Below are 22470 nucleotides of genomic sequence, written 5' to 3'. Positions count from 1 at the left end.
TCCACTAAATGACAAAATATTAGCCAAAGAAATTAACGATGATTATGTTGGGTTTTGGCTTCAATCCTATGCGGAGAAAGTCACAAATATAATTATTTAATGTATCTTATTTATTTAAGTGGAAACATTGATTCAGGTTGTAAGAGATAGAGAGAAAAAAATGTTTAAAAAGAGAGAAAAGAGGAGAGAAATATATTTTCGTTTTTTTGCAATCAATCTCATTAAATTGATAATTTCGGCTTCGTTAACGGTCGGGTCGAGCTCAAATTTGAAGGGCAAGTTTGTAATATTTGTATCTACTTTTTGACTGTATTGAACTTCAAAATAAGTCTTAGGTGAGAGATATCTGCCTCACACTAAAGTTGTAAACTTGGGTAATTTTTTAGCTTCTTAATTCTTATTTGTAAGCTAGTATGCTTCGTGATTTGTATTTAGCATTAGTTTGAGAATTACTCTAAGACTCTCTCGAAATTTTCCAAAACGTCGTTGGAAGATTGCCAGAACAGTAACGACAACAGTGGCGACAAAGTGGTTACCGGGAAATTTTGAGAATTGAGAGGCAAATCGGAGTGATGACACGGTTTACAAAAGAAAATCTTACGAAAAGACAGTGGGTCAACCGGGTAAAACACATCGAAGAATTGCCTCTTAGTAGGCTCAAGATACCATGTTAAAATAAGCGAGACTAAGAGACATTTAGGTTAAAACTGTATGTTTTGTAAAACACTACAACGACTTTATTATATAGAGAGATTACAACTAATTATATGATATAGTCGATGTGAGACTATTCTATATACAAATATTCTTAACACTATATATTTACAAATATTAACAGTATCGTCTTTTCCCCTAGTCTTCACCGCAAAATGGAAAAATGCAAAAAGCCAATGAACTACCGCCAATTTTAAATTTTTCGGTAAAACTTTTAACATAGTAGAATTTCTGGTACAGTTGTATGAGCAAATACCAAAAATTCTAAAATTCCTAATAAAAACTCATGAATAGATACCTGCATTTATGAAATTCCTAATACCGATTTAAAGAGTTTTATCAAAAATTATAAAATTTCCAATAAAAACACATTATTTCTAGAGATAAAATCTTACTTTTAATTAAATTCTGGTATGAAGAGCAAACTTTTCGATATCTCAAGAAATTTTGAGTGGATTTTAAAAAAATTAATTAAAAGGTGTGAAGAATAATATAGTTTGTTCACTCAAATTGTGGGAGTGTCATATATAAGTTGGAGTGGCAGGTTAAATTCTTCTAATGTAACAACCCTTAAATTGAGTTATTTTTTATAGAAAATTTTACTTGCCACACCTCAAATTATACCTGGCACCCCTCCCCCTATTTTTTATTATTTTAGAAATGGCCTTGGTGAAATAGGAACATTTTTTTCCGAACGTAATTTCTGATACAATATTAAAATTTTCGGTATATACAAAATTATCGTTTGAAATTTTCGGTAAGTTGCAAGTACCGAAAATTTCAAAATTTCTAGTGAAATCCTTTAAATTTTGAAATTTGTTGTAAAATCCTAGAAATTTCGAAATTACTGGTAAAATCTCCCGAAAATTTCAAAATTTCAGGTAAAATCTAATGGAAATTTCAAAATTTCTTGTAAAATCCCCCAAAAATTTCTGATAAATATCTCACTTTTAAAAAAAATTCCGGTATGTGCTTGGAATTTCTGATATCGCCTAGGAGATTTCAAATTTTTTGGTGGAAACTTCGATCAAAGGTTATTTTGGTCTTTCCATACATTGTGAGGGTGCTTGATATAAGTGTGGGGTGTCAGGTTAATTTCTCCTATTCACAGGACCTTCCTCTCTAGGCCCAATAAAATTGTATGTGTATATTCTATGATTAATTTTGAAAGGAATTCTTATCCCATCCCATGGTTTAAAGAAATACACTTTGCAATTTCGATTTTGTCCCTCTAAAAATCAAAAATATATTTCTGGTGTGCATCTTCTTTAAGTTGCATTTACGTAAAACCGAAAATGCACTTTTAAAATCAAAAATGTATTTATGCATTTAAAGTGTGAAAAAAAAGTAAAGATTGCAAGATTGGGAGCCGCCCCATTTATTCAATTCTCAGAAGAAATTAAACACTGTGTCACAAGAGAATTGACTTTTCAATTCTTAATAAAAACCTATAATAGGACTACACGTGGCACATGACTTTTCTATGCATTATCTACTTTATTTTTCTATGCATTTATAGGTTTTTCTACTTTTAATTAATTACAAACCGGAAATACATTTTCGGTTTTTTATTGGAAGTGTATTTTCGGAATAAATTTTATCGTAAATTGGAGACGAATTTCAAAAACAAATGAACAATGTGGGTGGGAGTACGAACCGGAAATATTTCCGGTTTTCATGAACATTTTTGGAATTTCAAGTGATGTACTGGAAAAGTATGGAGGGAATAAGAAATTCCCAATTTTGAAACTAATGTTTTCTTTAGCAATAATTCGTAAACTAATGTTGAAATTCCTGGGAAGAATTAGCCATTCATTTGATTCCCACAAGCTCATGGATTAAACTCGATGGATTAATATTTAGAGTTGCACACAAAATAAACGATACACACCACACACACACACAAAAATCTATTGTTGATTTAAAAATAATACAGAACTTGTACATCATTCAAACCAACATCCTGGATCTGCTGTTGAAATACAATAATGAATCCCGGTTGAATAACTAGGAAGGCAAGATGTTAGAAACCCAACAGCCCTAAACTGCATAGTGGTGCATATAATTTAGTTATTTATTACTAAAGTACATAGGTTTAAATTATACTGTCCATTATACGCCTAAGCAGCTAAGATCTTTCTTAAAACACTGACCACAGATGATAAACATCCTGATAAATCAATGAAGGTGTGATTTGGTTACCTGCCACTGCACCAGCAATGCAATTATTGCTATAGAAGCTATTGAAGGAGGCATTTGATATTCAATAACTATAATGTAAGTGTTCCATTCTCTAAGTGAAGGGCATCTATCTTACACAGTGTATCATTTGGATGCTTCAATTCTAGTGCTTTCCAAAGGATTGGAGAATTTTTCTACACAAAATAACGAAGAATTTAAGGTAAGAATATAGGTGTAAGGAATAGGCAGTAGTTGAAGTGTTTAACTAGTTTGGCAGAAAGTGTTTTATTTGGACTTCAAATTTTAAGGTTGAAGAGCTTACTACAAGGAAGATCTTGGCAGAGAATGAGATTCTTCATGCTCGAGATCACAATCTTCTTTGCTGCCACCTCCACTGGCTGCAGCCACTTTGCTTTCAGTATCTATAGTTCCTTTGCTAATATTTTCGTTGACTGTATCAGGAGTGTCTTCACCTGCATCGGAAGTATTTGACACACAGTATTTATGCAGCCATCTACCTGTTTCCCAAAGGACATGCATGATGCTTTCTCTGGAAGAATAACCATGGCTTTCATAAGGAAGAATCACCAGCCGGCAAAGAGCACCATGACCCTTCAGAGCGCTGAAAAACCTGTCTGACTGCATAGCAGCACAAAGGATAGAAGCAGCAAGAAATTGGCTAAAGTAAGGCTACAAGGGGGTTTATTTTTTTCAAGTTTCAAATACTGCCATAGTCAGTTAGTGACTGTTTACAAGAATAATAGAGGTGGAAATTTCTATCTTACCTGCATGGTTAATGTTCCTGGATTATTATCCTCTTCTCCATGGATAAGCAAGATAGGCTTCTTAATTTTATTAGCAGACATGAAGGGACTCATCTCGACATAGGTATTAGTGGCCTCCCAAAGAGTTCTATCTTCATTCTACAGAAGAAAGTAGTGTATAAGATTTAAGATATTCATCTCTAAAGGATATTGGAAAGGAGATTAAAAGGAACTGTGGAGTAAAAGATAATTTATGGAAAATCCTAGGCAATTGGAATAATGAAAATTGAGCCATTATATGGGTAGTACCTGAAAACCAAAAGGAGTAAGCGTTCTATTGTAAGCACCAGAACGAGCAATTCCACAACAAAAGAGATGAGGGGCGTGTGCTAGGAGGTTGGCAGTCATGAACGCACCATAGGAATGTCCGCCAACAGCTATTTTCTTTGGATGAGCTACCTAGACGGGACAACCGAAAAATGCTTGATTCAAATGATATTTTCATTGGATTGATAACTTAAGCTACTACACAAGTAAATACAAAAGCATACCCCACGCCGGATAACTTCTTCCACGGCAGCCTCTGCACTTGCAACTAATTGCTCTACATAGCTGGTTTAAGGATACTTAATCAGATAAACTTTTTTTAAAAAACATAATCAAATAAACTTTAACTGCTTATTAAGTATGGAGTAAGATTACTTCAATAAAATTTGAAAATGCAGAACAAGAAACTCACTGAAGAAACCTACGGCTCACAAGAGTGAAGTGGCCAAATATTTGACACTCAAATTTGAAAAGAAATGAGACTGAAGAAGAGGAGATTTATCTATGTGCTTAAGAGCAATTGTTTAGTAGTAAGTAAACAGTAAAGATCTCACAGTTATAACAGTACTGCTATCAATTTACCTATCGTTTGCCTCTTCTTTACCCTCACCGATAATAGGAATGGTTGGCCCAGATAGAATTGCAAACCTGCGGCACTTAAAGTAATCAAAGAACAGTCCAGCTAATTTAACTCAAAATATACTGAACCGGAACAGAGGAACTAAATAATGCCAAATCATCTAGAGCAGAACAATACAAATAATTGTCAAAGATATTTTCACACCTTTGAGCCAGCCAAAGAAGGGGTGATGTGGAACCGATCCCAGCAAACTCATTTGGAGAACCACGAACTTGGCTAGCAGCATCTTTGCTCTTAAATTCTCCAGGGTAAGACCAAACCAAACATGGCAAAGGACCATCTGTTGATGGATTGTAACCGGGTGGCAAGTATAATGTAGCAGTAAGCTGAACCCCATCTTTTCTTTGATACCTGATCATCTCTTTCTGCAATGATGCAAGCTGAGGGTATGGATGAGGGAAATTTGTAACCTTAACTCTTTTTGCATCTGGCCAGCTAACAAAGTAATATTGGGTGTTCTCTGTTTTTGACTCTTTTGAAATCAGTATTTTCAGCTTATCTAACTGTAAATCCCCTTCTTCTTGATCAGACATTAGAGCAACAACAGTCTCAAAATACTTTTCCTTATCACTCTCCCAGATTCGTTCTTTATTACCTGTATGTCTGTAACATTTTGGTCAAAACCACCTGAGCAAAATTGAGAATCTGTGAGGGTATACACCTGAAAACAATAATTTAAGACACTTACATGTCAAAAAGATCAAGGAACGGAATGTTCCCTTCTGGTGTCGCACCACTTCCCTTAAGTAAGATATATCTTCCTTCATCATCCCTCTTCTTTATCTTGGCAATAATATATGTCCCATCTTGGGTTCTCCGCACCATGGGAGAGCCAGGATCAGAGTACACATCTTCTGAAGATCGGTCGAATAGGATGCGTGGAGGCACATCTTGAGATCCAGGAGAGACTACCCAGGTTCTTATTCGCCTTGTTTTAAACCAAGATTCGTATACAAAAGCTAACGAATCATCACACCAAGAAATTCCTCTGTAGATACAGAAAACAAGAACATCGACCATGAATTTGGTCAGACCTTTTCCTAACAGGTATTATATGATTGACAATGACATACACATCAGACTATCAGTATGCAAACCAAATGTTGGTCATGATGATCAAGCTTGTAAACAGATATGAATAGCAAGCACAATACTAGCATAGAATATTTGAAAATAGTCGAGACTTGGCATTGAAATCACAATGGCACATTTGAAATGCTAAGAAAGAATAAACAGTTTTAGAAAAGGATCCGATTATGTCCAAATATGTTGTTGGCTAAATGTGAATCAATAATTCGTATTCATACCCATAGCGGAGATCAAGCTTGTGTAATATCACCGGTAGTTCGCCTTCTAGTGGTTCAGCAGGTTGCGAGTAGATTATATCACGAGGAGAAACTTCCACTTTTGCATCCCCCCCATCTTGAGTTTCTACCCTAGAAACCTCAATTGAAGAAATTTTAACCCAAAGAAATCATAAAACAAATAGATATGTAACTAATGGGACTACAAAAACAATAAAAAATGCAAGGACAAACATATCTTAAGCAAAATAAAGGAAATGTTAAGCTTGATTGTGAAAAAATCTGACTGTGAGAAGTTCATATGATGAAAAAGTCAAAAACTAACCATAAAAAGGGGAAGAAAATGAGATAAGCCAGTTGGAGAAAAGAACGGTAAGTGATCAAATATTGACTTGCAAATTGCAATATGAGTAATTCAGTAAGAGGTAAAACACAATTTCAAATGCCTAAACATAATATTCCACACGAAAAGCTCCAAAATATTATGATGCAAGTGGATGACATATGTGTGTATGGATTCCTGTATACAGGTAAGCTTAACCTGTATGTTTGCTCATAAAAACTGCACGCTTAGTACTATTTGCATGCCAATGAACTTCTTTGTTAATACATTCTTGGGAAGTTTAAGTTAACAAACACTTAAAAGAGTTTGAGAAAAAATACTAAAAATTATTTCCACTGCAGATTTGAAAATGTCTAACAAATAACAAATGCATGCTTTATAAGTTGACTTAAATTATTATAGTAATTTGTGATGTTGCCAAAGTACAAGCCCAAGAAGAAATATAAATTAAAAACTCGAATTTATACCAGTAAAGTGTTGATGGCTTATCAGCTCTCCAATTAATAGAACGCATCCCTTTTCGCACACTATTGGATGTAATAGGTATGTCTTCGGCAAGCGGCAAATCACAAAGCTCCCTGACCAATTTTCCATCAGCACTCCATAACTCTACCTTCTTTGGAAATATTCCACACGGTGCAATAAAAGAGTACGGCCTGTGCAGTGAATTAATCATAATGTACTTCTCATCTGGGGAAGGATCCAGAGATGTATAAACAGCTGGTGGTCCAAAATTCTTTGTGGTACCATCCAAAGACGCTAAAACAAGCTGAGATATTGCATAGTAGTCAAATAAATCTTCATCATATTCATCCTTCAGCAAATCCTGGTACGTTCTTACTTGAATAACGCTTTTCATTTCATTAGTTTGAATTTTCGGCCCCCCAGGAACCAAAGGTTTCTTCGGTGGAGCGCCACGAGTAGAAGGAATGGTGCAAACTAACAATGTAGAGTTATCTACCCAAACATAGTTCTCAAAAACTGCATTCAAATATACATCAGGAGACTGAAACAAAGGTCTAGCATTCCCTGTTTCCACATCTGCAATCCATACTCTGAGTTTACTAGTATTATTATCTTCCTCGTTCACACGAACACTGAATGACAAATGGCGAGCATCCGGCGACCAACTAACAAAATTTATCTTCGCGCCTTCAGGGAAACCATGCACCTCGACCTCTGGTCCTAATGTACCATCAGGAAGAATTCGATGGATCCCTAAACCGGTGTAGAATGACATTCGACTCCTTGAATTGCAATGTCCATCAATGCGTATTCCGGCTAACTTTTCCTCCGGCCTTGCTAATTCAGTCAGTGGAGGTAAAGCTCTTCGTTTAAGAAAAATAATTTTGTCTCTATGTGGTGAAAATGACAATGCAGGAACAGGCGGAGCATCAACGATGTCCCTGATCACTGGTGGAGGAACACGATACCCTATTCCTAAAGTCGAATCATCTAACATCAATCAATTAAAACAAACATCAGCAAATAGAAACAGCAATATAATCTAGACATTAAAATGGCAGTTAGTTTAGTTCTACTTCAACCAGAAACTCAAATACTAAATCTAAAAATTGCAAGGCTTCCCTTCAGTACATAATGACCAAGGGCCTGTTTGGATCAACTTATCTGAGTTTAGTTATTGGCGTAAGTACTTGTGAGACTGCTTGAGGGAGTTTATGAAAACAACTTATGACTTGTTCACAAGCTTTTTTCAAGCTCATTTCGATAAGCTCTTAAGAATATCTCATAAATACAGTTTATATTATAGCCTATATAAAAACAATTTGACTTTATTTTTGTCTGTTATTATAAAAATAGTTAATACATAAGCACCTACATGATAAATATGTTAATTAAGTTGATTATCCAAATAGAGCCTTAGGAGTATATAACTGAAAATGAAGAGAAACTCTTCACTTCATGAGCTTAAGCTTTAAAAGTTGCTAATGCAAAACTCTAGACTATAAGTAAACACGAAGGTGAAAATTCATCATATATTAATCAACAATTATCAAATCATCAGATCATATAATAGTGTATTAACTATAGGTTTCTCAATTACGTGGATAAAGATGCAAGAACACTACGAATTGCGAGATTATATACTAGTGAACTAGTGCGAAACTCAACAGCTAGTATATGATTTTCAAATAACAGTATCGAGAATTGAGTAAACCTTCGTAATCATTGAAAGTATCGGCAGCGGAAGGGGGGGAAACGGAGCCGTTGGAGGCTCCGCCGGCGCTGTCTTCGGTGGACACAGCAGCGAGAGGTGTTATGTGGCTAAGCCGCGAGGTGGACATAGATGTGAAGTTGGCGGCGGTTCTGTAGCGGAGAGTGCGGGGGAGGGGAGGAAGGAGAGGGAGAAGAGAGGGATTGGAAGGGAGGGATAGTGGCGAAGATAAAGAGAGGAGAGTGAGGCGATGGTAGAGTTTATGCATCCGCATCATCGATTGATTGATAAAATTATTCTATTCTATTCTTGCTTGATATTTTTCCTGTTATTACGATATGTAGCTTTTTCTTTTTTTTTTTAAATAACTTTTTGAAATAAAAAAAATATTGCCAAATACTCTATCTTGAAATGAAAAAGAATTCTTTCAATTCTCTACTTATATGTTATTCTACTAAATGACAAAATATTAACCAACAAAACGTGAATTGAAATTATCGATGATCCTCTCTCTTATTGTTTTTCTATTATATTAATTATATGAAAATTAATAATATGGTTAATAACTAATAAATATAAAAATAATAATTAATTAATGAGTGATAAACTTGATTTCATGACATGTATCTCAAATATGAATGTGTTCTCCCCTATTTTGTAGGTTGATTACGTACAAGGAGATGTTTAAAGGGGTCGTTTGGAAGAGTTATGCACCTTTTAAGGTTATGCTCTACTTCAAGATAGATTGTTGACTAGGAGGAATCTTCTAAGGTGTGTCAGATTGTGTCTAGTAGTCGTGATGTGGGGTGCACCGTGTGTGGAGGGAAGCTGGAGACGACTGATCACTTTTTTGTGTTGTGCGTGTGAGTGGACTATCCCCTTAGATATTTTGAATGATGTCAAAACTAGGTAGTATTTAGTATTTATACATTGGACATTTTCTCTTTTATGTCTATGTATGCATTTTCATCTTAGAGACACTTATAGAACAAGTCAAGAGCATCCATGTTAGTAGTCGGCTCCCTTTGAAGAAAAAAGAAAACAAAATTCTTTGCCACTTATGAGTCGATACACAAGCATTATGAGTCGACACACAACATAAATGGGTCGACTCCCTCGAGGCGTGGGTCGACTCCTACTGAAATAATTTTTAAAACAAAATATTTGTCTCTGATGGGTCGATACGCAAGTGTTAAAAGTCGACACACGACACAAATGGGTCGACTCCTTTGAGTTGTTGGTCGACTCCTTCTATAGCATTTTTCTTGCAATTTTTTTTGTCCTCTTGGAGTCGATTTCTAGGCCGCATGGGTCGACTCCCCAACTCCTATGAGTCGACTCCCAATGCGAATGGGTCGACTCCCTCTGACTTAAAAGTGTCTAAAACTATAATTTTTCAAATCTGATTTTTTTTCTGTTACTTATTTCTCTCTCACACACACATATAAAAGGATTCATGCATCAATTCTAAGCTATTGAAACCATAAACATAAAAAGAATTTTTCTTCATAATCATCCTCTCTCATTGGATTTATACAACAACTACATTCAATCATTTTTGTTGTGTGATCTAGAGATAGTGTGATAAGGTCCAATTAGGTTTGCTGTAATCAATTGAGCTGGAAATTCTTTGGGGATTTCAAGATAAATCCAACTGGAGTTTTCTTCCAAGATCGAGGTTGATTTGAGAGTTTTTTTTACAAGATTTAGCAAATTGGATTCATTCGAGTGAAAGATTTGAAGAAAGGTGTTTCTGTCAAAGGAGTAACGGTAGCTGGAGAATCAATTTGGTAGTCTTGGCGCAATTTGGATTCCGCCGAGTGAAACTTTAAAGAACAGAGTTTTTGTCAAATGAGTAGCGGTAATTTGATGATCAAATTGGAAGTATTGAGTTACTTGATCTAACTTAAGATCAAGGGAAGAGAAAAAGTTATGATCAACATCAAACATAGGGTTGGATTGCTACTTTTTCTTTTGTAAACAACATTTGCAAAGGTTAATTTTATTATCTCAATTCCATTTGGAATTAGGGGCAGACGTACCTATAGCGAGGTCGATTGGGGAACTACCTAAACAAATTCTTCTCTCTCTTACTTTCATAGCAAATTATGAATCCATTGATTGTGCAATTAATCCATTGAGAAAATTTCTTAGTCAATAATATTTCAAACTATTTTTGTTGAGTTGATTGCAATCTATAAGATTGCAATTGGACTTTCATATCAACAAAACCAAAGAAAAATCTTACTAGAATTGATTGCACATCAAGTGTTCGACAAATTGCTTAAGTCAAGTTTTTGTTTAATATTTCATTGAAAATCTATTATTATTGGGTGATTTTATTCAAACATTATAGTTGAAAATATATTGATTAGTTTTCTCATCATTTGAATTCCTTTTTAATGCAGTTTAACGAAAATTCGATCCTTTCGATAACGGTTCGGGATAGACGATTGTCGATCCGAAATTGCTTCCGCTTGTCATAGTTGATATAATTTTTAAAATAATTTTTAAACAAGAAAATTGTATTAGCGATCTATTCACTCATCTATATTGTTGTCTATCGTTTAACAAGTGGTATCACGAGCACCGGTTGTTTTGTGCTTCAAAATTGCTTACTAGATTATGGCTTCCGAACTGTTTTCAATGACGAAAATTATGGTTATTGGAAGGATTGTATGCATGTCCATATAAATCTATTAATATGAAAGTATGGAAAGTCATTCAAAATGGTCCTTTTCAAATTACTATGACTAATGCGGATTTGTACATAAACCGGAAGCACGTTGGAATGAGGAAGATGAGAAAAGTGGTCGTATGATTGGAAAGCAAGGAATATTATTATATCCTCTTTAGGAGTTGATGAATATTACCGTGTTTCCCATTGCACAACCGCTAAACCAATGTGGGACTCATTACAAGTTGCCTATAACAGCACATTTGAGATAAAACAGGCTAGAATCAAAACTTGAACTAAGAATGTAAACTCTTTCATATGAAGCATGATGAAACCATTGTCAATATGCAAAATAGGTTCACTCATCTTGTAAACTGTTTAAATGCACTAGGTACGTTTGTTTCCAATGAAATTGCTACTAACAAAGTTTAAGATGTCTTAATAGGGAATGGTAACTGAAGGTCATCGAAATCAAGGAAGCTCACAATCTCTTGACAATAGATATTACTACTTTGTTTGGAAAGCTTAAAGAACATGAACAAGAGCTCATTTACTTAGAGAAGCATGAGAAGAAACTTAAGAAAGAGAAGAATAAGAAAAAAGATGTAGACAATAATGTGGCTTCTAGCTCTAAATCCTCTACTATAGAGCAAGATGATAATGGAATTAGTGATGACTTCTAGCTCTAAGTATATTTCTTCAATCTTTAACTCAACTTATAATTCTCATCTTTATAAGACATTTAATATATTTGCAACAAAGATTGGTCTCCTTAATGTGTTCTTATCATTATGACTTATATTAGCAACATCGTCTATGCAATTTGAAATGCAAGGAACTATGCTAGGTTTAGTAACAAGTTCATCCCATGCACTTTTCTATCTCCCATACCATCTCTTTTGTTTCTCTTACAAACTAGAAATCTAAGTTAACTGCAAACTCTCACTAGATACTTTGTGATTCTAAAGGCTTTGAAAGTCAACATACAATCCTCCAAACACTTTTACATCAAATCAAAGAGGTAGTGTGGAAGCCTTTTTTAACTTAATGGATTAAGTGTAATTATTATAGGGCTTCCCTAAACAATCTTAGGAATTCCTCGTATTTTCACGAATATCACAGGCTTTTTTTTTATGTCTTGTTGAAGACTTGGGTTGGAACAACTCTCTCGTTGTTAATTTCTTTAGGGTATGAGAGCTATAAAGGTAGCCAAAGACAATTGATGGAACAACCTGTGGCTCAAAACTCACTCCATGCCTATGGTTTTGGCCTTTAAATCCTCCGATGTAATGCCTTGGCAATTAAAAAATCGGTGGAACGGTTGTTTTCTATAACTTCCACCATGAACTTCTCGGTATCAAATATTTATAAGAAAGGTAATAGTTGTGCTGAAAAACTACTTATCATTAAAATTTCCTCCATTTTTTAGTCATTTAAACTTTGTTCCTTTAGTTTTCTATAACTTTGTTCCTTTAATTCACATTTTTTTAGAGGATTTTGGTATAGTGGTCTATGTCCTCTTGTTTCCTTTTCTTTCTTTAAATATATTTGAGTTTAGATAACATATTAATTATATATATATATATATATATATATATATATATATATATATATATATATATATATATATATATATATATATATATATATATATATATATATATATATTTAAAATAGAGAAACCTAGCTATTTTAATTGGCAAGACCCTTCTTTTATTTTATTCTTTATTAAACTTGTTCTTGCAAATAATATCATCTGGTTAATTTTTCTGATGCTGGTCAGAAAAAACTACAAATATTTAGGAAAATAATGAGAATCAGTGTTTAGTGTTTTTTGAGAAGAAAAGAATAACTACCATTTTTTATTCCTCAAGCTTTTTTCGCGTGTGTACAGGCTCTATCCTTTTTGTCAAATTCCTCCCTCATTTTATCCTCAATCATGAAGGGATACATTTAATTACGTTCAATGACCATCACTAATGTAACATACTCCATTAAACATTTGTAACGGATTTTATTAACGATTTATAACAGATTCATGATCGTTGATTGACACTTTAGGTACTATAACAGAAACACGCTACTAGATGCGGCTTCCCAGAGTCCGAGATGAAGAGTCCATCCCAACAATGAATAAACCCGGAATATTCACGAATTATGACACCGTCATCGCGCCATTTACAAATTGTTGGTGTGCAACCCAGCCTTATCCGAACTATATTCCGGGATGTGCAGAACTAAGGGCAATTATTAAATACTATAGTTTTCTCTTTTACTTAACTTTCAAGAGAATTTTTTTTAAACATTCAATTTGAAATAATAAACAGTCCAAATAAATCTAAAATATTCACTTTTTAAAAATTATATACCTAAAATACATTCAACAATTTAGTTACTCACTAATTGCTGAATAAATTATTATCTTTATCCAATTTATATAAAATAAATCAGTCACCTTTCTATCTTGGCTCTTATTGATTAAATAATATTGAATTGTCATGAAAGTTTGGTTTAGTTCAAAAGAAGTCAGTAACAGTTTATGTTTGGTTTAGTTTGAAAGGAATCAATATAAATTTGGTTCCATTTTTTTGAATTGTTATAACAATTCAGTACAGTTTCTTCAAACCAAACCATGAAAATCTTAGTTGTCATCAATAAACATTCACTTGTATATTTTTGTAGTTTCAAAACCTGCTATGTTTAAACAATACTAAGAACACTTATAAGCACACACTCTTATGAAATCAGTGGCATAGCTCTCTAATGTTAAATTCTAGTATGAACCAATAACAGAAACTATAATCTATCTTAACTTGCGCCGCTTTGACACACTACTACTTAGATTGCCTCGTGACTTACCAAAGGCAGCTTTTACTTTCCTTCTTTTACTGTCTTCTTCACTGTCAGACTCATTCCCTTCCTCCCTATCTGCACTGCTTGCTTCCCTCTCAAGTTCTTCCCATGTCTTTCCTTTCTCTTCCTCTGAATCCTCATCAGAGTCATCTTCCTCTTCATCCTCCTCAGATCCAACAACTGATTCATTGTCATCAGTATCCGGTGGTTCGTATTCTGATTCCTCCGAGTTATCTGATTCTGAATCAGTAGCTTCCAAATTCAGAAACTCCCAGCCGCCATCTTCAGTGAAGCTTTTAGGATCATCGATGAATCTCTTCAGGGTAGTACGCCAGATTAGATTCAACCTGCTTTCATAATATTTGATGTCTATTGTGTCAAGCCAATCCTTGATGCCATCGAGTGATGTAGAAGGTATAGAATCGATCCTGACGACATCCCTCTTGAAGTCCTTAAATACAATTGCCATATCAAAGTTCTTCTGACCAAGGTCAACCCTCTCCAGATTCACAATCTCAATATCACGTAGGGTGACAACAAGAAAAGGAGTCTCTATCAGTTCAACAATGCAGGCTGATGTTGGGACGATAAATACCGAAGATTTATGAGGTACCCCGGGAAAGCCAAGTTCTCTAAGAGGTTGATCAAACTCCAAGTCAAGGTCACTGAATTGTGGCTGTCGCCAGAGATCATTTACTCGATTCACAAAGCTTTGAAATTCTACATTAATCTTGTTCTTTCTATCTCTTTCTCTTTGTTCTTCTTCAAGCTCATCAGGATCATAAGCTGATCTCTTCCCACCTCCAACATTCTGAACCATGTCCATTACCTCAACATAAAACTGAACATCCTTGGTCTTTTTATTTCCCACCATAATATGATTGTGCAGATGAAAGTGCAGGAGAGTAATCATTTCATTTCGTGCTGGCTGGAAGAATGCGTGTTTAATATTGGCAAACATCACATCAACACGCTCATTAGCTCTCGTGGTAGAATATCGAAATCCATTCACATTAGCCTCAAGAGTGCCTGGTATCTTCCTTCCACGCCTGCCAAAAGCAGGACGAATCGAAAGGTTAGACAGTCTTATTGGCTTAAATCGGTTGTTGGCAAGCTGCAGTTTCTCCTGAGTAACCAAAGTTGCTCTCTCGGCTCTCTCGGACTCCCTTGCTTTAACTTGTTTCCTGAGTGTTTTGATGGATTGCACAACCTCACTTATGCGCCTTGAATCCTTGGAGCGGAATATAGCTTCCTTCAAATATATAGATCCTTGGAACTTCATTGAGTTTGAATTGCGAGGATTGAAAGGTATCCCGGGTAAATTGAAACTAATTCTTATATAGAAACTGTGATTGGTGTCCTGATGGATCTCTTCATTTCGAATGAAATACACATGGAAAGGAACCATACTTCCATTAATTGGCAAGAGAACCGCTTCATTCTTTTGATCAACACGAATCATCATCTCTCTGGGAGGGGGAAGGTCGTTTACGTTCTTGTAGGCAACCAGTTCTGCAGAAGACCTGGAAGAAGAACGGTTTTCTCCCGCCTCATTACCACCACCAGCAAGTCGCCTAGCAGTTTCTTCATTTTTTCGAAGTGCAAGTTCTGCCTGATGCTGTCTTCGGAGTTTCTCTTTTGAAATCTCTCGATTATTTGACCTCAGTGCTGTCTTAGACATCAAGGACTCTGCACCACTGCGACGAGCCTTTGGTTTGGGCTTTTCCTCCTCCTCGTTGAAAGAATAAGCCACGTCTTCCAAAGCTTTGGAGCTCATTGAAGTCACAATATCCGTCTTGTCTTTGTTGACGATAACTGTATCAGCAAGCAAAAGAGAGAAGACCTTGTTCTTAGACTCACTGTTCTCACACTGCAAATTCTGAAATCCTATCGACACATTGAATGCCATGCCTTCTTTAACTATCTGGTCATTCTCCGCATTAATATCCAAACCCAACTCTCGAAACTCAATACCAATGCCCGTCCCAGCAGACTTTGTCAAGCAGGCAACCATACGAGGGGCAACCTTCTCCACAACAGAAACTGCAGCTAGATACACAGCACCCAACTTATTTCCAGGCTTTAGAGAACGAATAACAGCCTCATGCGCTTTCAGAAGAATCTCATAAGCCTTAGATTGAAAAGAGTCTGCATCAATCAAGAATGTCCTAGCTAAATTCGAGCAGTAGCCCTTGTACCGGGCACCGAAACCACATATAATTACACTCCCAGAGGCATAGTAAAGCACCTCATTGTCACTAACAGCACTAGGCCTAAGATCAAACCTCCCCCCACTCTGAAAAACCGGACGATAACAGATATCAACATTATCCTCCTTCAGTTTACAGTTAACTTTCAAAGGCTCCAATATAACTCTCTCAGTCTCCTCCATCAATCCAGAATGCAAAATTTCCTTCTTATCATAAATCACATTCTCAACCTTCGAAACTACAAAGTTCTTCATCACAGTAGCCGTAAGGTACGCGGCTCTCTTGATAAACATAACTTCTTCATCACTTTTCTCCGCAAACAACGCAGAAAACCCATTCGCCACATCACTCAAAACAAACTTAGAATTTCTTAACTTTTCATCCCATGCAACAATCAATTTCCCTTCAGGTTTCTCTCTAGCTATATATCCAACCATGGAATTTTCACGAGCACCAACGGCACGAATTATAGCATCCATAAGAGAAGCTCCATCGTCATTCTTAGCCTTAACGTGCAACACAATCTCCACACCAACCGACTCTATCGCAGATTTTTTGACAGATTCGAGAATATACGCCTTCTTCTGGCTGCACAGTATATGAATCTGCACCTTTGTGAAAACCATTATTGTTTCCGGGAACTCATACCCAAGAAGCCACAAGAATATAGCACTGGATTTCAAGTATCTTAAATCTTCTGAAGGAGAAGGACATGCAACAGAAACTGCATCAGAAGAACCCCAGAGATTTGTTCTGTGTTCATCCCAATGTTTGTAGAATAACTTCAGTCTTGTTTGAAAAGCATTCAAATCAATAGCATAGGCCATGTTCTACTATTTCTGGAGAAAAAAAAAAGAACAAACAACAAGAAACATGAATAAGAAACTAGAAGAACATCAAGAACGTGCAAAAATTCAATCAGTTTCCAATTTTCCAAAAGGTCTATAACCTAGGTAGTTAGTTGCGACCAATTACGTCGCGATTGCGGCCGCTATAGCGATGCCTGAAGCGGCGGCGCGCAACACTGCGGTGCATGTAACTGCCGTCGCGGAGTTTCGCGGCCGTTGCAAAAATTAAAAAAAAAAAAATAGAACAAAAATAAGAACAGAGAAACTACCGAAAGAATGAGAGTAGATGGAAGAGGTATGGTGAAGAAGAAATAGAAGTTCTCAAGGGTATTTATAGGTAATGGGCCATTGAATAGGTTCTCGCTTTTTTTATTAATTCTTACGTATTTTTAGCAAAAAAGAAACAGAAAAGGTGGGTCCTATTTCTTCTTATTTTAGTTTATTTTTTCATTTGTTTTCGAGAACAATAAAATAACCATTAAAAAAAATAATAAAATAACTTTAAATCAAATTTATTAATAAGTCATTTTGCTAATATAAATTATTATAAATTATAAATTATTTTACAATTTCAATTCAATGTACGTTTGTTAATATACCCATAAGTATTTTTGGAGAGAGTGTGCATGAGTTCGCCATTGTTAGGGTTTGTTATCGCAAACCTTGATATGCAAGAAGAAGATCTGAAGAAGTGAAGAAGATGACGAGATAGTGGAGGATGTAACGCCCGTATAATTTTAATATTAATTTAATCAAGAATATTGAATTAATAATTAGAATTATTAAGGATTTTGTGAAAATAATAAATAAATAATGGTTTGTGGCATTTGGGCCATGTGAGAAATAGTAAAAGAGGGGGTGTGATATAGGAAGGCCCTTTACTAATATTATTATTATTTTCATAAAATAATTGGAATTGGGAAGAAAGAAAGAACGTGAAAGAACAGAAGTCTGAGGAACGAGGAACGTGAAGGAGAACGGTAGAGGGAGAGACCAAGAATCAAGAATTTGTCTAAGGTAAGGGGGGACTTATCTGATTATCATCTATTATCGGGTTAGGGGTTGATAATACTGAATAGATGTGGAATTCGGGTCGATTGAGTCATATGATAGGTTTAGGGATTAAGTCAATTGTATGATGTTTGATCTCTATGTTTGAATCTATGATGTCTGCGTTGTTATGGTCTCAATTGATGTGTAATCGGTGTATTATGAGACGTATTTTGTGTTGTTTGTGCATTCTATTTCCCTAGGTTCGTACTGGTATGGTTTGGGTGTGTTTGGAATGCATAGAATGCTGTTTTCTGCAGGTTGGGGTTCTGAAATCGCCGGTTCGCGCCGCGTGCACAGGGTGGCGCCGCGAACAGGTGGGCAGAATGCCAAGAAGTTGTGATACGCTCAGGTCGCGCCGCGTACCTGCGTTCGCGCCGCGAAGGCGTAACTTTTTCTCGTTTCGCGCCGCGTGTGGATGTTTGCGCCGCGAACAGCTTGGCAGAGAGCCAATGAATTTTGGGACGCTCAGTGCGCGCCGCGAACTGGTGATGGCGCCACGTGCTGTTGGTGTTTTGAGATGTTTTTAAAAGTTCAAAGATGTATAACTTTTTAACCGTTGGTCCGTTTGATGCGCCGTTTTGAGCTAAACGAACCTTGTAGGATAATCTATATGATGATGATTGATTGGTTTTTAGAGTGATGAAAATACATGTATGCTATTCTTGTTGAATATGATGATTGGTGCAAATACGTGTATGTTGTGTATATGATGATGATGAAATTGTGATTGAATGATGTTAATGTATATGAACATACTGGAATGATGATGATGATGCTGATGATTGATGATGATGATGGTATAAGTATGTTATATATGTTGCATTCATTCATATTCATTGATGATACTGTATCCATAAGGGTGTGTTGGATCAGTGAAGGGCATGATTCCCATCGTGTGGAATCTGTGCTGGCAGGGCCGTATCTTGGACGATGTTGGATCGGTCATGGGTTACCCCCATTTGATGATGATCGGTACCACATGCATAGTGTCAGTTCATACATATGCATAATTTATAACATGATTGGATGTATTCCAGTGTTGTAAATGTTGATGATGTGTTGCTTGTTGTTTGATTGTTTGGAATGTCTGTTATGAAACAATTGGGTGAATGATACAACTGTGATGTGTTATTACTTTATAACCTTATAACATTTGTTAATTATGATGAGACTCACCCTTACATGTTGTCATTTTCAGATTGAGGATAGCGGCTGTTCGACTCGGTGAGGATTAGCTCATGAGTCAGGGTCTTAGTAGCGTCAGGTGTCATGCTCTGATAGTTGTAACACTGGGGACGCGATTTGTTTAGAGTTTATGATTATGACTCTAGTTATGCTTTGATGTTTTGAAGGATAAGTTTTGAAGATGTTAAACTTAGTCCGTTTTTGATAAATTTCCGCTGTGTGAACATGAAACGTTTTAATTTATGATGATTACCTCAGTGTATGCATGACATGACTGAATGATGTTTGTTTATTATGAATTGTGGCACCCTTATTTCATGTACTCTAAATAATTGTTTTAAAATTGCCGCGGGGTTAGTAAGGGGTGTTACAATAGTGGTATCAGAGCATATTTGGTCGTTATGACCAGAGTCTTAGTGTCAGTTTTGCTTTCCTATGTATGCGACTAGTAAGAGTTAACTGTCGATACTTCTGTTCTGATTAAATTGGTTGTGATTTAAGCAGAACAATGGCTGGAAGAGGAGGAAGAAACGATGATGCTATCGCTGAGGCTCTGGGCATGATTGCTGGTGTGCTGGGAGGAAATGCCAATGGAGCTGCGATCGGTGCTGACAGGCAGCTGAACAGCTTTCAGAGGAACAATCCTCCATTGTTCAAGGGCACGCATGATCCTGAAGGTGCTCAGAAGTGGCTTAAGGAGATCGAGAGAATCTTCAGAGTCATCGATTGTGCTGAGGATCTGAAGGTGAGGTATGGTACTCACATGTTGTCTGAAGAGGCTGACGACTGGTGGCTTACTACCAGGACTGAACTGGAAGCTGACGGTGTGGCTATTTCTTGGGCTGTGTTCAAGAGAGAGTTTTTGAGAAGGTACTTTCCTGAAGACGTGAGAGGTCGAAAGGAAATTGAATTTCTGGAACTAGTTCAAGGTAGCATGACAGTACCAGAGTATGCTTCGAAGTTCGTGGAGTTGGCGAAGTACTACGTTCACTATAACAACGATGAAGCTAGTGAATTCTCGAAATGCGTCAAGTTCGAGAACGGTCTCCGTGATGAAATTAAGCAGGGTATCAGATATCAGAGAATCCGGAGATTTGTAGACTTGGTGGACTGTAGTAGGATCTTCGAGGAAGATAATCTCAAGCTGAAGTCATCTCACTCTCGCGAGTTAGTTGACAGGAAAGGGAAGAAGCCTATGGATAAGGGTAAGCCATATGGTAGAGGTAATCCAAAGACTGGTGGTTGGAAGAAGCCTAGTGGGGGAAACTCCAGTGCTTTTGTCAGGTGCTATAACTGTGGTGAGGTCGGGCACCGTAGGAATGAGTGCAAGCTGAATCAGAAGAAGTGCTTCAAGTGTGAAGAGGTGGGTCATGTTGCCGCTGATTGTAAGAAGAAGATTGTGACTTGTTACAATTGTGGTGAAGAGGGTCACATTAGCCCACAGTGCCCTAAACCGAAGAAGAACCAAGCTGGAGGGAAGGTCTTTGCTTTGTCTGGATCAGAAACCACTCCGGAGGATAGATTAATTAAAGGTACGTGTTTTATTCATGGCACACCTTTAGTTGCGATTATTGATACTGGAGCAACTCATTCTTTTATTTCTTTGGATTGTGCTGAGAGGTTGAATTTGGAAATATCTGAAATAAATGGAAGTATGGTTATTGATACTCCAGCGTCGGGGTCAGTAACTACTTCGTCTGCATGCTTGAATTGTCCGGTTGATATTTTTGGTAGGGAATTCGGGATGGACTTAGTGTGCCTTCCGTTGAAACAACTTGATGTAATCCTGGGAATGAACTGGTTGGAATTCAACCGTGTTCATATCAACTGTTTTGCGAAGACGGTAATCTTTCCTGAAGAAGTTCATTCTGATGATCTGGAGATGACGGCTAGACAAGTGGGTGAAGCTATCAAGGACGGTGCAACAGTGTTTATGTTGTTCGCATTGATGAATGTGAAAGAAAAAGTGGCGAGTAGCGAATTACCTGTGGTGTGTGAATTCCCAGAAGTTTTTCCGGAAGAAGTGAATGAATTACCACCGGAAAGAGAAGTGGAGTTTTCTATTGATTTAATTCCGGGAACTAGCCCAGTGTCAATGGCACCATACCGTATGTCACCGTCTGAACTGACAGAACTGAAGAAGCAGTTGGAAGAATTGCTGGAGAAGAAATTCATTCGTCCTAGTGTCTCTCCGTGGGGTGCACCTGTGTTACTAGTGAAGAAGAAAGAGGGTTCAATGAGGTTGTGTGTGGATTACAGACAATTGAACAAGGTTACTATCAAGAATCGGTATCCCTTGCCGAGGATTGATGATTTGATGGATCAGTTGGTTGGAGCATGTGTGTTTAGTAAGATTGATCTGAGGTCTGGGTATCACCAGATTCGTGTGAAAGATGATGATATTCAGAAGACCGCTTTCAGGACAAGGTATGGACATTACGAGTATTCGGTAATGCCGTTTGGAGTTACTAACGCACCTGGTGTATTTATGGAGTATATGAATAGGATATTTCATCCTTATCTCGATAAGTTCGTGGTGGTGTTTATAGATGATATCCTAATATATTTAAGAGTAAGGAAGAACATGCAGAACATCTCAGAACTGTGTTAGAGCTGTTGAGAGAGAAACAACTTTTTGCCAAACTGTCAAAGTGTGAATTTTGGTTAGAAGAGGTTAGTTTTCTTGGACATGTGATTTCTAAGAATGGTATTGTTGTTGATCCTACAAAGATAGAAGATGTGTCTCAGTGGGAAGCTCCGAAGTCAGTGTCAGAGATTCGTAGTTTTCTTGGCCTTGCAGGTTACTACAGGAAGTTCATTGAAGGATTCTCAAAGTTAGCATTGCCGTTAACTAAATTAACCAGAAAGGGTCAAGCTTTTATTTGGGATGTTAAATGCGAGGAAGGATTCCAAGAGCTAAAGAAGAGGTTGACTAGTGCTCCTATTTTGATTTTGCCGAATCCGACAGAATCATTTGTGGTATATTGTGATGCTTCACTGATGGGTTTAGGTGGAGTATTGATGCAGAACCAACAAGTGGTCGCGTACGCGTCGAGACAACTCAAAGTGCATGAAAGGAATTACCCGACTCATGATTTGGAGTTGGCAGCAGTGGTTTTTGTCTTGAAGTTGTGGCGACATTATTTGTATGGGTCGAGATTTGAAGTGTTCAGTGATCATAAGAGTCTGAAATAC

General features: G+C 36.7%; 2 protein-coding genes across 4 annotated transcripts; both read right to left on the bottom strand.

Annotated features, from left to right (window-relative positions):
- Positions 1 to 2609: 2609 nt before the first annotated feature.
- Positions 2610 to 8770, bottom strand: LOC131610428 (probable glutamyl endopeptidase, chloroplastic). 3 transcript variants are annotated; one of them, XR_009286471.1, is made up of 12 exons: positions 8453 to 8770; positions 6741 to 7728; positions 5934 to 6062; positions 5315 to 5614; positions 4771 to 5229; positions 4569 to 4634; positions 4211 to 4271; positions 3969 to 4118; positions 3681 to 3818; positions 3218 to 3534; positions 2917 to 3089; positions 2610 to 2759 (listed from the first exon to the last, which is right to left on the bottom strand). XR_009286471.1 is itself a non-coding variant. In XM_058882374.1 (11 exons), coding segments are annotated over exons 1-11 (2883 nt in total). In that variant the 5' UTR covers positions 8727 to 8770; the 3' UTR covers positions 2610 to 3088. The 3 variants fall into 3 exon arrangements, 1 of the variants encoding a protein (XP_058738357.1); XR_009286472.1 differs by having other exon boundaries at positions 2610 to 2922; positions 3032 to 3089; XM_058882374.1 differs by having other exon boundaries at positions 2610 to 3089.
- Positions 8771 to 13785: 5015 nt separating this feature from the next.
- Positions 13786 to 17121, bottom strand: LOC131612714 (FACT complex subunit SPT16-like). Its single transcript, XM_058884473.1, has one exon. The coding sequence runs from the start codon at positions 17014 to 17016 to the stop codon at positions 13930 to 13932; it is 3087 nt and encodes a 1028-aa protein (XP_058740456.1). The 5' UTR covers positions 17017 to 17121; the 3' UTR covers positions 13786 to 13929.
- Positions 17122 to 22470: the final 5349 nt, after the last annotated feature.

Source organism: Vicia villosa, linkage group LG6, assembly GCF_029867415.1.
Source record: "Vicia villosa cultivar HV-30 ecotype Madison, WI linkage group LG6, Vvil1.0, whole genome shotgun sequence".
NCBI classification, from domain to species: Eukaryota; Viridiplantae; Streptophyta; class Magnoliopsida; order Fabales; family Fabaceae; genus Vicia; species Vicia villosa.
This window is presented reverse-complemented; position numbering and strand designations above follow the sequence as displayed.

Bases quoted from the DNA above. Each gene is read 5' to 3' on its own strand.
- LOC131610428 (XM_058882374.1), bottom strand. From the start codon at position 8,726: ATGATGCGGATGCATAAACTCTACCATCGCCTCACTCTCCTCTCTTTA. The intron at 7,729-8,452 runs GTTTACTCAATT...GATTGATGTTAG, and splicing joins TACTTTCAATGATTACGAAG to ATGATTCGACTTTAGGAATA. The intron at 6,063-6,740 runs GTATAAATTCGA...TGAGGTTTCTAG, and splicing joins AAGCCATCAACACTTTACTG to GGTAGAAACTCAAGATGGGG.
- LOC131612714 (XM_058884473.1), bottom strand. From the start codon at position 17,016: ATGGCCTATGCTATTGATTTGAATGCTTTTCAAACAAGACTGAAGTTA.